Source organism: Hemiscyllium ocellatum, chromosome 24, assembly GCF_020745735.1.
Source record: "Hemiscyllium ocellatum isolate sHemOce1 chromosome 24, sHemOce1.pat.X.cur, whole genome shotgun sequence".
In the NCBI taxonomy this organism is placed as follows: Eukaryota; Metazoa; Chordata; class Chondrichthyes; order Orectolobiformes; family Hemiscylliidae; genus Hemiscyllium; species Hemiscyllium ocellatum.
Window position 1 is genome coordinate 342,779 of NC_083424.1, and position 13,059 is coordinate 355,837.

General features: G+C 46.5%; 1 protein-coding gene across 8 annotated transcripts in view; it reads left to right on the forward strand.

Annotated features, from left to right (window-relative positions):
* The window catches only part of ncor2 (nuclear receptor corepressor 2), a 246,500-nt gene that overhangs the window by 36,806 nt on the left and 196,635 nt on the right, over positions 1 to 13,059 (forward strand). For 7 of the 8 annotated variants that reach the window (XM_060843298.1, XM_060843304.1, XM_060843302.1 and 4 more), the window contains exons 2-4: positions 2,320 to 2,514; positions 5,467 to 5,594; positions 7,858 to 8,038. In XM_060843298.1, coding sequence (XP_060699281.1) covers positions 2,410 to 2,514; positions 5,467 to 5,594; positions 7,858 to 8,038 — 414 coding nt within the window. In that variant the 5' untranslated portion in view covers positions 2,320 to 2,409. Of the gene's footprint in view, positions 1 to 2,319; positions 2,515 to 5,466; positions 5,595 to 7,857; positions 8,039 to 13,059 lie in introns of those variants that run through there. The other variant, XM_060843305.1, reaches the window with a different exon arrangement.

A 13,059-nucleotide genomic window follows, 5' to 3' on the forward strand; every position in this document is an offset into this window, starting at 1 on the left:
ACTCAGCTTCCAAAATGCATCATCTCGCATTTATCCAGGTTGAACTCCATCTGCCACCTCTCAGCCCATCTCTGCATCCTGTCAATGTCCCGCTGCAGCCTACAGTAGCCCTCTATACTGTCAACGACACCTCCAACCTTTGTGTCATCTGCAAACTTGCTGACCCATCCTTCGCAAGTTGAGGTCCTGTCTCGTCACTGCAGAGAAGACCACATCGAAAGTAAAGGTCACAGTAGAGGAGGTGTTTGGAGGTGCAGGAAAATCTCTGCTGGATGTGGAGAGAATCCCCCCCATCTCCATCCAAGGACTCAAAGGATCTTTCCCAGCTACCTTCTCCTCGCCCCCTCACCCCCCCCAAGCCCCACCCACACTCTCCCATTTTTTTTCACAGCTCCTCCCCCAACCCAACATTCCTGATGAAAAGCGTATGCTCAAAACATCGACTCTCCTCCTTGGATGCTGCCTCACAGGCTGTGCTTTTTCAGCACCACACTTTCTCACTCTGACTCTCCAACACCTTCAGTCCTCACGTTTCTCCGACTTCAAAACAACTGCTGTTTTCCTCCGATCTGCTTTGCTCCCTCTCTCTCGCTGTCCAGGGTTTCTCATTCAGTATTTGTGGAGATAGTAAGGTTTAGCTGACTTTTTGGTAGTCTTCAGCTGTTAATACAGGGAAACCTCGATTATCCGAACGTGATGGGCGGGCACTATTTTGTTCAGATAATCGATTATTCGGTTAATCACTTAAATGCCTTTCCTCTGGGACTCAGAGTTTTTAAAGTCTGCTCCTCGTTCAGGAGACTGCAGCAGGACACAGCGTGCGAGCCCCCCTACTCTGTGCAACACCACCCCCTCACCCCGAACACCACCCCTAACTCCGTTCAACACCACCCCCTCACCCCGAACACCACCCCTAACTCCGTTCAACACCACCCCCTCACCACGAAACACTGTCCCCAGCCCCATGCAACACCACCCCTCGCCCTGAACACTGCCAGCCTGCCTTCCCCCACCCCGCCCATATGCAACACCACTGTCCTGTCAGCCCCCCAACCCCGTATACACTCGTCCCCTCTCCAGGGCAGCTGGACTAGATCCCAATAACAAAACTGCTGCAGTTACCTTTGTGGGGTAAGTCTCCAAGTCTTACACATGCACACACACACATGACTTTTTATTGCAAGTTTTGACGGGCTCCACCTTTGCCCTGTACAGGACAATGTTGGAGAGATTATCTGGGGAATCAGGGGTGTTTAGGGTACACCCCTGTGTGGAACTCCAGGGAAAGTGTGGGGAGAGAGAGAGGGTGAGAGGTCAGTCATTTGGAGAAAGTGCCTGTTTAATCACTGTAAACAAAAGACCTGATCACTGCTGGAAACACGTCTTTGATGTTTCTATCGGGACCTCAAGATCTCCTTCGGATAATTCAATTTTCGGATAATCGAGGTTCCCCTGTAATCGGCACCTTGTTCTCTGTAACAACTTGACCTGAGCCTCTGACCCAGGACTCATGGCCTTATCGCAGACAGAATGAGTGGGAGGTCACATATCTCTCTGTATAGCTGCCTTTACCTTGAATTAAAGGCGATATTTGAACTGTAATGTTTTATAAAGCAGGTTTTATAAACAATTGAACTTTAAGCAATCTGTTTGGTGAGCAGCCAACTAGAGGTGTCATTCATTCTTTAGAAAGTGGAAATGTTTATTTGACAATTGACTCATCCTGAAACAATTCCAAATAAATGCACAGCCCAGTACTCTTGGCCTGTTCAAGATATGACATCTGAAACTTTGCTGAGGTAATGGAATTCATCCTGCTGCTCTCCATACATTTAAAAAGGGTCAAGGCAATCTGAGCCATTTCTGGCACACTGTCTGATCTTACTTAGTTTAAAATCACACAACACCAGGTTATAGTCCAACAGGTTTAATTGGAAGCACACTAGCTTTCGGAGCGATGTTCCTTCATCAGGTGATTGTGCAGTGCTCCAAAAGTTAGTGCTTCCAATTAAACCTTCTTGGACTATAACCTGGTGTTGTGTGATTTTTAACTTTGTACACCCCAGTCCAACTCTGGCATCTCCAAATCATGATCTTACTGAAATAGTGTTCCATGGAATAAAAATGGGAAAATACTTCGGCGATATTTGTTTTTTATCCAATTTTGTAACTGTGTCAAGTATTGACTCAGAATAAAACTATTTTGGGATAGTTTTGGCCAAGCCATCTGTTTGGAATCATGTATTTTACTAGTAAATACATGCCTTGCTTTGAGTAAAATGAGATTTAGTTGTTATTTTCTTGTGTTTTTTTTCACAGAGCTTGGATGTGGTTGGCAGGATCCTGATGCAGTTAACTCAAGAAGTTTTTTGTCACTAATTAGAGGTGATTGAGCCTGTGTTTTGAATCATGTCAGGATCGAATCAGTCTGTAACACAGAGCAGACTGCATGCGGAGCAAAGATTCCCCACTCACAGTCTGCCGCTTGCACTTCATTTACCCAGGCCACACACGGTAAGGAGTGTCACTGTTACATTACCATCGTCGTTACATTACTAGCCTTTTGGATAACAGCAACTTCTGCAAGTTGGAAGCCATTGGTATGTTGAGTTATAATTATGTTAATGTCCATTATCGGAGTGAAGTAGCTGAGAAAATCTTCCAGTTCCAATGAAGAGTCATACCAGATTTGAATAATTAACTCTGTTTGCTGCCAGACATACTGATTTTCTCCAGCATTTTCAGTTTTTACCTGAGAAAGATGTCTATACCATGAAAAAATATTGTAGTTTGATTGAACTCAATCTGAAATATTCTGTTGGACATGAGTTTACGATTAAACTGAGAACATTAGTTATTTGTCATTATTTTCAAAGTCTTTGAACTTGTAAATGTTTTATTTTAAAAATGTAAATTATCGTATATATCAACAAGAGAGGCTGTTGTAGCCTTTTATCTTCTACTCATCAAGACAAACTACAGAATGTCACATTTCAAATGGTCACAATTTATCCTACAAGAGGAAAACGGTCCTGATTGTTTGTGAAAGAATTGCTGTGGACTCCCGAAACTGGGTAATTCAAAAAAATCCTTTAGTTTGCAGAGAATGGGTCTCTGAGTGTGAACGTGTGTCACTGCTGACAAGAACAAATACGCAACATTATGAGCTAAACTGATTATCTTATCAATGTTGAGAGTGTGATGCTGGAAAAGCACAGTAGGTCAGGCAGCATCCGAGGAGCAGGAAAATCAACGTTTTGGGCAGGAGCCCTTCAGGAATCGTCGATTCTCCTGCTCCTCGGTTGCTGCCTGACCTGTGCTTTTCCTGCTACACACTCTCCACTCTGATCTCCAGCATCTGCAGACCTCACTGTCTCCTATCTTATCACTGTGTCTATTAGCACACTTGGGATTGTTCAGCGAGTGCTGCTCAATTGCAGTTATACCTTATAGTAAACATTTTGTTTTGTGTTTTTAGTTAAAACAGATTGGTTGAATATAGCCTGTAGTTAGCCTATCAATTGAGGGAGCGTGCTATTTGATTCAATCATTGGGACATATGGCTTAAGGAGCTGAAACTGAAATTAATCCATGCTGTTGTTGTATTGTGTGTTGAATAGAATGCATTTTTGCGCTGAGAGCACCATCCTGCTGTTGAAGAAAGCTAATCAATGTAGCCACTGGGTAGAAGCAGGGTAAAATAGCTTGCTTAGCCTACTGTTTATATTGTTGAGATTCCTTGTCTTTCCAAGTTAATTTGAGATAGATTGGTACTTTTCAAGTTCATAATTGCCCGTAGTGTTAGGTAAGGGGTAAATGTAGGGGTATGGGTGGGTTGCACTTCGGTGGGTCGGTGTGGACTTGTTGGGCCGAAGGGCCTGTTTCCACACTGTAAGTAATCTAATCTAATCTAAAAAAAAGGTAGCCATTGGCTCATTTGCAAATTTGGAAAAACCAATACAGAACATTTTATTGTTAAATGTGATTCTGCATTCGGGAAGCACTAGTTGAATAGTCTCGTGTGTACAAATAGTCGGACCTAAAACTGAGGTGTTCGCTTGATGAAGCGAACGCAGGGCAACAAGGCAATTTGTTTACCAGAGGAACAGCATGCAATTTGATAGAGCACCGTATACCTACAACTGAAGGGTCCTGCCAGGATGATGGGGTTAATTAAATAACTCACTGGTGGAAAGGCTCAACAAATACTCAATTCCTCAGTGATAAGGAGCCCAGCACTTCTGTGTTTTAAAAAAAATGCCTGAAGCATGCACCCCGGTCCTCAGCTGGAAGGTGCCAGGGGGGTGATCCCCTCTGGCCTCCTCCAATGTTCTCAGCGTTACAGATATCAGCCTTCAACCAATCTGATTCATTTCACACGATATCAAGAAGCAGCTGACTGTACTGGACTGTGCAGAGTTTGTATTATGTCTGAATACTCCACAGTCAACATCCTGGGGGTTGCTGTTGATCAGAAATTGAACTAGACACACCAGATAAACACAGTGGCAATCAGCCGTGGTCAGAGGCGAGGAGTACTGGGTGAGTATGACTCCCCAAAGCCTGGCAGGAGTCAGGAGTATGATGAGTCAAGCTCCAATGACACTTGAGCTTGACACCATCCAGGACAAAGCAGCCCATTTGATTAGCACCACATCCACAAACATCCATTCCCTCCACCATCCATCAGGAGCAGCAGCGGGTGCTATCTATCAGATGCACTGTCGAAATTCACCAAAGATCCTTAGAATGCGCCTTCCAAACCTGCGACCACTTCTGTCCAGAAGGTCAAGGGCAGCAGATACGTGGGAACACCACCCCCTGCAGGTTCCCCTCTGAGCCACTCACCATCCTGACTTGGAAATACATCACCGTTCCTTCACCATCGCTGGGTCAAAATCCTGAAGCTCCCTCCCTCAGGGCATTACGGGTCACCCTACGACACATGGGCTACTGCAGTTCAAGAAGGCAGCTATCACATTCTGGAGGGCAAGTAGGGGTGGGCAGTACGTGCTGCCCCAGCCAGGAACACCCACGTGTCATGAAAGAATTAAACAGACGTTCTAACGTTTTGTCTTGGAATTGTGTTCAGCATCACATTTTCATCAATTTGAGCTACAAGAGACAATTAAGCTCAGACCCTGTCATGATACAGCTTGTAATTCCAGGTGAGGGTCAGTCAGTTCATTTGGCTAGACAGCTGGCATGTGATACCATCAGTGTAGGTTCAGTTCCCCCATTGTCTGAGGATACTCTGAAGAACTGTCTTTTTCATACTCTCCCATTGCCTGACGCGCGGTGACCCTCCGATTAAACCACCAGCCGTCATCTCACTCTAATGAGACAGCAGCCCTACGGTCCAGTAATACTGTGGTAACTTTACTTTGGTTCTTGGCCCTCTGTCACTAAAAAATGTTTGTGAAGTTAAAACAAGTGCAAGTAATACAATAAAATTTTCTTTTCCAGGATATCCGAGTTTCTGAGTTTCCCAGTCATTCCAGGGATTATGGATCTATTTTATCAGCTGGAAATCTAACCCATCATCTTCGTCGGAGACCTTCCTTACTGTCGGAATTCCAGCCAGGACCTGACCGGTGAGGGCCTGCACTTGCAATCAGAGTTTTAGCTTTTCACATTGTTTCCACAAACCAGTCCAGATAACCTCAGTTACTCGTTATGTTGAGGTTTCGTTAACCTCAGTATCATCAATGAGCTGTCTCAATCTTTCATTTCGAAATGATGACAGGTTGCATGCAGTCAGGAGTGTCGTTTTCTAATAATCCGCCGTGCGCTCGCTCTCCTCCAGCTGTGCACTCGCCCCGTGCGCTCGCTCTCCTCCGGCTGTGCACTCGCCCCGTGCGCTCGCACTCTTCCTGCCATGTTCTTCAATGTTCAAAAGCTAATCCTCACCTCCTTGTCAGTGATTCCTTGAACAATAAAAACCAGCTTCCCCAGTTCACTATCTCCAAATGCTTTGAATTCTGAATGCTCTGGATGCTGATGTTGTTCCAGGTGATCATCTTCAGTGTCACCTTTGGGTGTCTTTCTGATTAGGAGGGAATCATCGAAATATGCAAGTAATCCAGTTGGCTCATGCCCCTTAGAGGGTCACTTGTGTTTACTCCCTCACAGCCTACTCTGTAATGGTCACCTTCAAACACACTCTTCTGATGGCCTTTTAAAATTGTTGAAGGGATCAATGTTTACCTCCATCTTGGGTAGAACATTCCTGATCGAAAGAACTTTGAGTGGAAGCATTGCCCTTCATTTCCCTTGCAGGTATTTAGTTGATAACCAAGCTGGATTGGACAATTGTCTGTGCTAGATTGATGACTCTCCAAGTTGAAGAGGGTTTTTAAAAAAAGACTCTTCTCACTGCCTGGGACTTCACATCATTTCTCTTACCACTTTGCAAAGTTTCAATTTAACTGAAAACGTGAGAATGCTGCTCCTAATACCTGTCAAGTAAAGTCGTGGTTTCAAAGCTCTCTCTTTGGGAAATTTGACTGTGATTGGCTCACAGGTTGAAAGATCTCAGTGAGGTGTTCGATGCCTCCTATAATTTTGGGTTCCTGTGTCCTCACTCTTCTGTTGTGCTTCACTGACAATAGAGATCATTTCAGTAAGACCATTGATCACTACATACTGTAGCTCACTGTATGACTGCTGTACAATATCCCTGATCACTACATACTGTAGCTCACTGTATGACTGCTGTATAATATCCCTGATCACTACATACTGTAGCTCACTGTATGACTGCTGTACAATAACCCTGATCACTACATACTGTAGCTCACTGTATGACTGCTGTACAATATCCCTGATCACTACATACTGTAGCTCACTGTATGACTGCTGTACAATAACCCTGATCACTACATACTGTAGCTCACTGTATGACTGCTGTACAATATCCCTGATCACTACATACTGTAGCTCACTGTATGACTGCTGTATAATATCCCTGATCACTACATACTGTAGATCATTGGGTGATCACTCTACAAGATCATTGATCACTATATACTGTAGATCACTCTGATCACAAAGTGGTCGACAGTATCTAGTGATCAATGATCTTATACAATGATTACAATGTGATTTTTTTTGTAACTGGCATGAGATGATTATTGGAAGGGCAGCCACCAGAAGCAGACGTCCCAATGCCATGCATACCCTCTGACCAATGGTCAGTATCTAATTCAGGTAATTAATGGTCACTTTCCTCTACAGCTTCCACTTGGCAATAGTGAGACCTCACCAATATGCAGGGAGAGTTCCTGGTAGACCTCACAGTGGGATCTGGGCATGTTGGGCAGACTCTCAATCACAGTCATATCATGGTCACAGAGGGGTCTATTCCTGTGGCTAACCCACTGCGAATGAGTGTTCCCCAAACTCCAATTCCTTCATCACTGAGTGCTGTCTGGTTCGGCTCAGTCATCCTCCCCCACTTCAGTGCATAACCACCATCGAGTCAGTGTCCATCCCCACCACTTGCCCCAGGTTGGAGGGTAGAAGGGGTCAGTCCTGCCCACACCACTAGCCCCTGATTGACCATTTTGACTGTCAGGCATGGGTCTTCAATTGGACAGGAATTGTAATGGTGACTGTCACAGAGACACTTGGCGAAGTCCCAGTCATCATTGGAGCTCACTCTCACAGCTGCTCTGAAACAATCTGGACATTGCAGGGGGTCAATATTCTGGTCTTTTCTACAGCCCTTTTGTTAGTCAGTTCTAACTGGGGCCTGTGCTCTCAGGCAGGAGCTCTTGCTGGGGTTTTGCTGATGTTTCTGTGTCTGTTTTCTGTACCCAATGTTATTGTCAGCTCCACTTTCCTCTTGTTTTGTAGGAGCATTGAGCAGCGGCAGAGACATGAACCCCACAGCTACCTGTTGGGTGCCTGGGGGCAGCGAGGTGGAGCCTCTGCAGATGGCAAGTGCCTGAGGCTAGATTTGCTGCAGGATTCATCACTGCGACCCTCACCCCTCTTACCCCAGGATTCCCTCAGCCCTGCCGGGGAGCTCCTGAAGGTCAGCTCTTGGTGCACATGCTCCACCGTTTTTGGGGTCAGGACAGGCTCAGGAGTTGGTGTCAGGAGATCATTATCTGGGACAGGGGAGTGGGAGTCAGTGTTGGGGGTTCTGGGATCACTCTGAGGGTGGGGTTGAGGTCATTGTCCAGTGGGGATGAGGATTGGGGGTCACTTGGGGTTGGGGGTCTCTTGGCAGGGTCGGAGTCAGTGTCTTGGTGTCAGGGGGGTCAGTACCTTGAGGTGACTGTCATTGTTGGGGTGGCGAAAGTGAGGACTGCAGATGCTGGAGATTAGAGTCAAGAGTGTGCTGCTGAAAAACCACAGCACCTCAGGCAGCATCCGAGGAGCAGGAAAATTGGCGTTTCGGGCAAAAGCCCTGCATCAGGAATGAGGCTGGGAGCCTCTGGGTGGAGAGATATATGGGAGGGGGAGTGGTACTGGGGGTGATAGCTGGAAGTGCAGTAGGTGGATGGAGGTGGGGGTAAACTTGATAGGTTGGAGAGGAGGGTAGTGCAGATAGTTGGGACAGGTCATTAGGATGGTGCTGAACTGGAAGATTGAAACTGAGGTAAGGTGGGGGAAGAGAAATGAGGAAACTGGTGAAATCCACATTGATACCCTGGGGTTGAAGGGTCCCACGGCGGAAGATGAGGCGTTCTTCCTCCAGGCATCAGGTGGTGAGGGAGCGGCGATGGAGGAGACCCAGGACCTGCATGTCCTCGGCAGAGTGGGAGGGGAATTTGAAATGTTGGGCCACGGGGCGGTGTGGTTGGTTGGTGCAGGTGTCCTGGAGATGTTCTCTGAAGCACTTGGCGAGTGGGCATCTTGACTCCCCAACGTAGAGGAGACCGCATCGGGAGCAACAGATAAGTGCAAATGAAACTTTGAATGTGGAAGGCACCTTTGAGGCCTTGGAAGGAGGTGAGGGGTGAGGTGTGGGCGTAGGTTTTGCAATCCCTGCGGTGGCAGGGGGAGGATGGGTTGTTGGAGGACGTGCACCTGACGAGGTAGTCACGGAGGGAATGAACTTTATGGAAAGTGGACCGGAGTGGGGTGGGGAGGGAAATATATTCCTGGAGGTGGGGTCTGTTTGTAGGTGTTGGAAATGGCGGAGGATGATGCGATACACACTGAGGTTGGTGGGGTGGAAGGTGAGGACCAGGGGAGTTCTGCCCTTGTTATGGTTGGAAGGGTGGGGTTCGAGGGCAGAGGTGTGGGAAGTAGATGAGATGCACTGGAGGACATCATCAACCACGTGGGAGGGGAAATTGCGGTCTTTAAAGAAAGAAGAAAAGATTGGTCCTTGTGGGAGGGTGAATTGTTCAACCGCCTTGTGGATTACACATCCTCCTACCCTGCCTCCTGCAATAATACTATCCCGTATTCCCAATTCCTCTGGCCTCTGCCGCATCTGCTCCCGGGAGGACCAGTTCCACCACAGAACACATCAGATAGTCTTCTTTAAAGACCGCAATTTCTCCTCCCACGTGGTTGATGATGACCTTCATCGCATCTCATCCACATCCTGTACCCCCATCCTGTACCCCCATCCTGTACCCCCATCCTGTACCCCCACCCTCGAACCCCACCCCTTTAACTGCAACAAGGACAGAACTCCCTGGTCCTCACCTTCCACCCACCAACCTCAGAATACATCCCATCATCCTCCGCCATTTCCGTCATCTACAAATGGACCCGACCACCAGAGATATATTTCCCTCCCCGCCCCATCAGCTTTCTGTAAAGACCGTTCCATCCGTGACTACCTCGTCAGGTCTACGCCCCCTAACAACCCACCCTCCCCTCCTGGCTTCTTCCCCTGCCACCGCAGGAATTGCAAAACCTGCACCCACACCTCCCCCCTCATCTCCTTCCAAGACCCCAAAGGAGCCTTCCACATCTAACAAAGTTTCCATACATGTCATTTATTGTGTCCGTTGATCCCGATGTGGTTGTCTCTACACTGGGGAGACAGGATGCCTACTCGCAGAGCGCTTCAGAGAAAGAACGCCTCATCTTCTGCCTCGGGGCCCTCCAACCCCAGGGCATCAATGTGGACTTCACCAGTTTCCTCATTCCCCTCCCCCTTGCCACCTTACCTCAGGTCCAGCCTTTTAGTTCAGCACCATCCTCATGACCTGTCTCACCTATTCGTCTTCCTTCCCACCTATCTGCACCTCCCTACTCTCCGACCTATCACCTACTCGCCCACCTTCATCTATCTATTGCATTCCCAGCTACCTTCACTCCCCTCACCCCACCCCCCCCATTTATCTCTCCACCTCTGAAGCTCCCAGCCTCATTCCTGATGAAGGGCTTTTGCCTGAAACATTGATTTTCCTGTTCCTCGAGTGCTGCCTGACCTGCTGTGCTTTTCCAGCAGCACTCTCTTCATTGTTGGGGTGGTCAAGTTGGGTGTGATGGGATCAGTGTCAGGGTGATTATGGGTTACTGTGTGGGGAGGAGCCAGAGATCAATATTGGCAGGGAGGTCAGTGTCAATCACAATTAATATGGAAACGATCAATAGCAAGAGGCAGAAAACACTGGTGGGAGTATTTTATAAACCAGCAAACAGGTTCACTGGGCTGATTTCTGGTATGGAGGGATTGTCTTATGAGCAGAGACTAAGCAGGTTAAACACTCTGTACTCATTGGGGTTTAGAAGATTGAGAGGTGATCACATTGAGACATTTAGGATTCTTAAGGCGCTTGCCAGTACAAATGCTGAGACGATGTTTCCCCTCAAGAGTTTTAGCGTTTGTTTCCAGAGGTTTGTATTACAAGAGCAGAGACAATTTACTGAGGCTGTACAAGACTCTGGTTAGACCTGTTTGAATATTGTGTGCAATTTTGGGCCCCATATCTAAGGAAGAATAGGAGGCTGAGGGTCCAGAGGAGATTTACAAGAATGACCCCAGGATGAAGGGTTTGTTATATGAAGAATAGTTGAGTTTCGAAGGAAAGGGGGAATCTGATTGAAACTTACAAAATACTGAAAGCCTTTGATAGTGGATGTGGAGAACATGTTTCCAACATTAGGAGAGACTCAGACCCAAGGGTACAGCCTCAGAGTGAAGAGAAGACCCTTTAGAACTGAGATGAGAAGGAATTTCTTTAATCAGAGGATGATGAATCTGTGGGACTCATTGCTGCAGTGGGCTGTGGAGGCCAAGGCATTGAGATAGACAGACAGATTTTTGATTAGTAAGGTGATCAAGGGTTATGGGGAGAAGGCAGATCAATGGAGTTGAGAAGCATTTGAACCATGATTGAATAGCGGAGCAAACCCGATGGACTGAATGGCCTAATTCTGCTCCAGTGTCTTCTGGGAGAGTCTAAGACCAGAGGGGATAGTTTCAGAATAGAAGGGCACCAATTTAAGGCTGAGCTGAGGAGGAATGCCTTCTCTGAGGGTTGCGAGTCTTTGGAACTCTTTGCCATAGAAAGGTGGTGGATCAGCCATGTTCATATTGAGTGGCAAGGCAGGCCTGAAGGTCCAAGTGACCTACTCCAGTTCCTATTTCTTATAGTTAGAACATTGAACAAGAAACCATTGGAATTATAACAAAAGCTTTGTCATTATTGTGGGTGTTTGCCTTCATATGGACAGATTTTAGAATATTGGAGTTATTAAACGTAATGATGTGAAGTAAGGTGGAAGAATTGGGATAATTTCTGGGTGAAGAGACTTCTTGGAACTGAAATGACAGAAGTTAAAATGTATTTTGGTGACCTATTGTTTGCAAAATGTCAACTGATGTGTGGAAAGAATGCTAGACAAAGCTTTTAAACAAAAATAAGAGATGGGTTTAATGGCTTTATTTGCTTTACAAATTTGGTTTGAAAGAAATGGACCTTGGACTAAAGGTTACCTAGTAATAGCCTCTGAATGGAATTGGCTGTTCCAGTGCATACCTGGGTGTGTCACTTACAGGAACAAAGCTCTGAGATGCTGGCATCAAAAAAACTCTTTCTGACTTCCTTTTTCCCTCTCTCCTGAAAAAGAGGAAGGCTTACAGCAGAGAACGCTGCCAAGATAGTTCTCAGTGCTCATCTTTTGGAAAAATGAGAAAGTTTCAGAAATCATGTTTCAACTTCCAGTTAAAAGCTGAAAGCTGAGTAATTGTCACTTCCAATCAAAGACTTGAGTGTAACTGACTTTCCCTCGGTACTGTAAGCTGATTTGCAGACATCACAGATTCTGCAGCTGTCAGCATTTTCATCTCAACAAAAGAAGATTGACTGCATCATGGGAAATCTTTCCTTTTTTTTATCCTTTGAACTTGGACCCTTGGCCCCAGCTGCAGTGTTTTACTATTTGCCTTTTCTTTTTAAACCTGTCTCAACTTGGCAGATTTGTATTGTCTTGTTTTAGGATGAAGGAGATATAGTTTAATTCTGAATAGCAGCTTTGTTTTAACCAGTTTTTCCATTTGTTGTAAGAATGTTTGTTTGTAATCAGCAATTGTTTTTGAGTTAATTGAAATTACCTGGCAAAAGTCTCCTCTGATAAAACTGCAAGAGCAGAGGGAAACTATTTGGCCAAAGTGGGCCCCATGCCTTTTCACGATGGCACCAACACAGTAGGGAGTGTTTGGGCAGAGGCAAACGTGAGGACTGCAGATGCTGGAAACCAGAGTTTAGGTCAGTGTTGCTGGAAAAGCACAGCAGGTCAGGCAGCATCTGAGGAGCAAGAAAATCGACATTTCAGGCAAAGGCCCTTCATCAGGAATGGAGGCAGGGAGCCTCCAGGGTGGAGAGATAAGTGGGGGTGTGTGGGGCTGCGGCAAAGGTAGCAAAGAGTACAGTAGGTGAGTGGGGGAGGGGATGGAGGTGATAGGTCAGAGAGGAGGGTGGAGTGGATAGGTGGGAAGGGAGATTGGCCGGTAGGACAGGTCATGAGGATGGTGCTGAGCTGGAAGGTTGGAACTGGGGTAAGGTGGGGGGTGGGAAAATGAGGAAACTGTTGAATTCCACATTGATGCCCTGGGGTTGAAGTGTTCCGAGGCAGAAGATG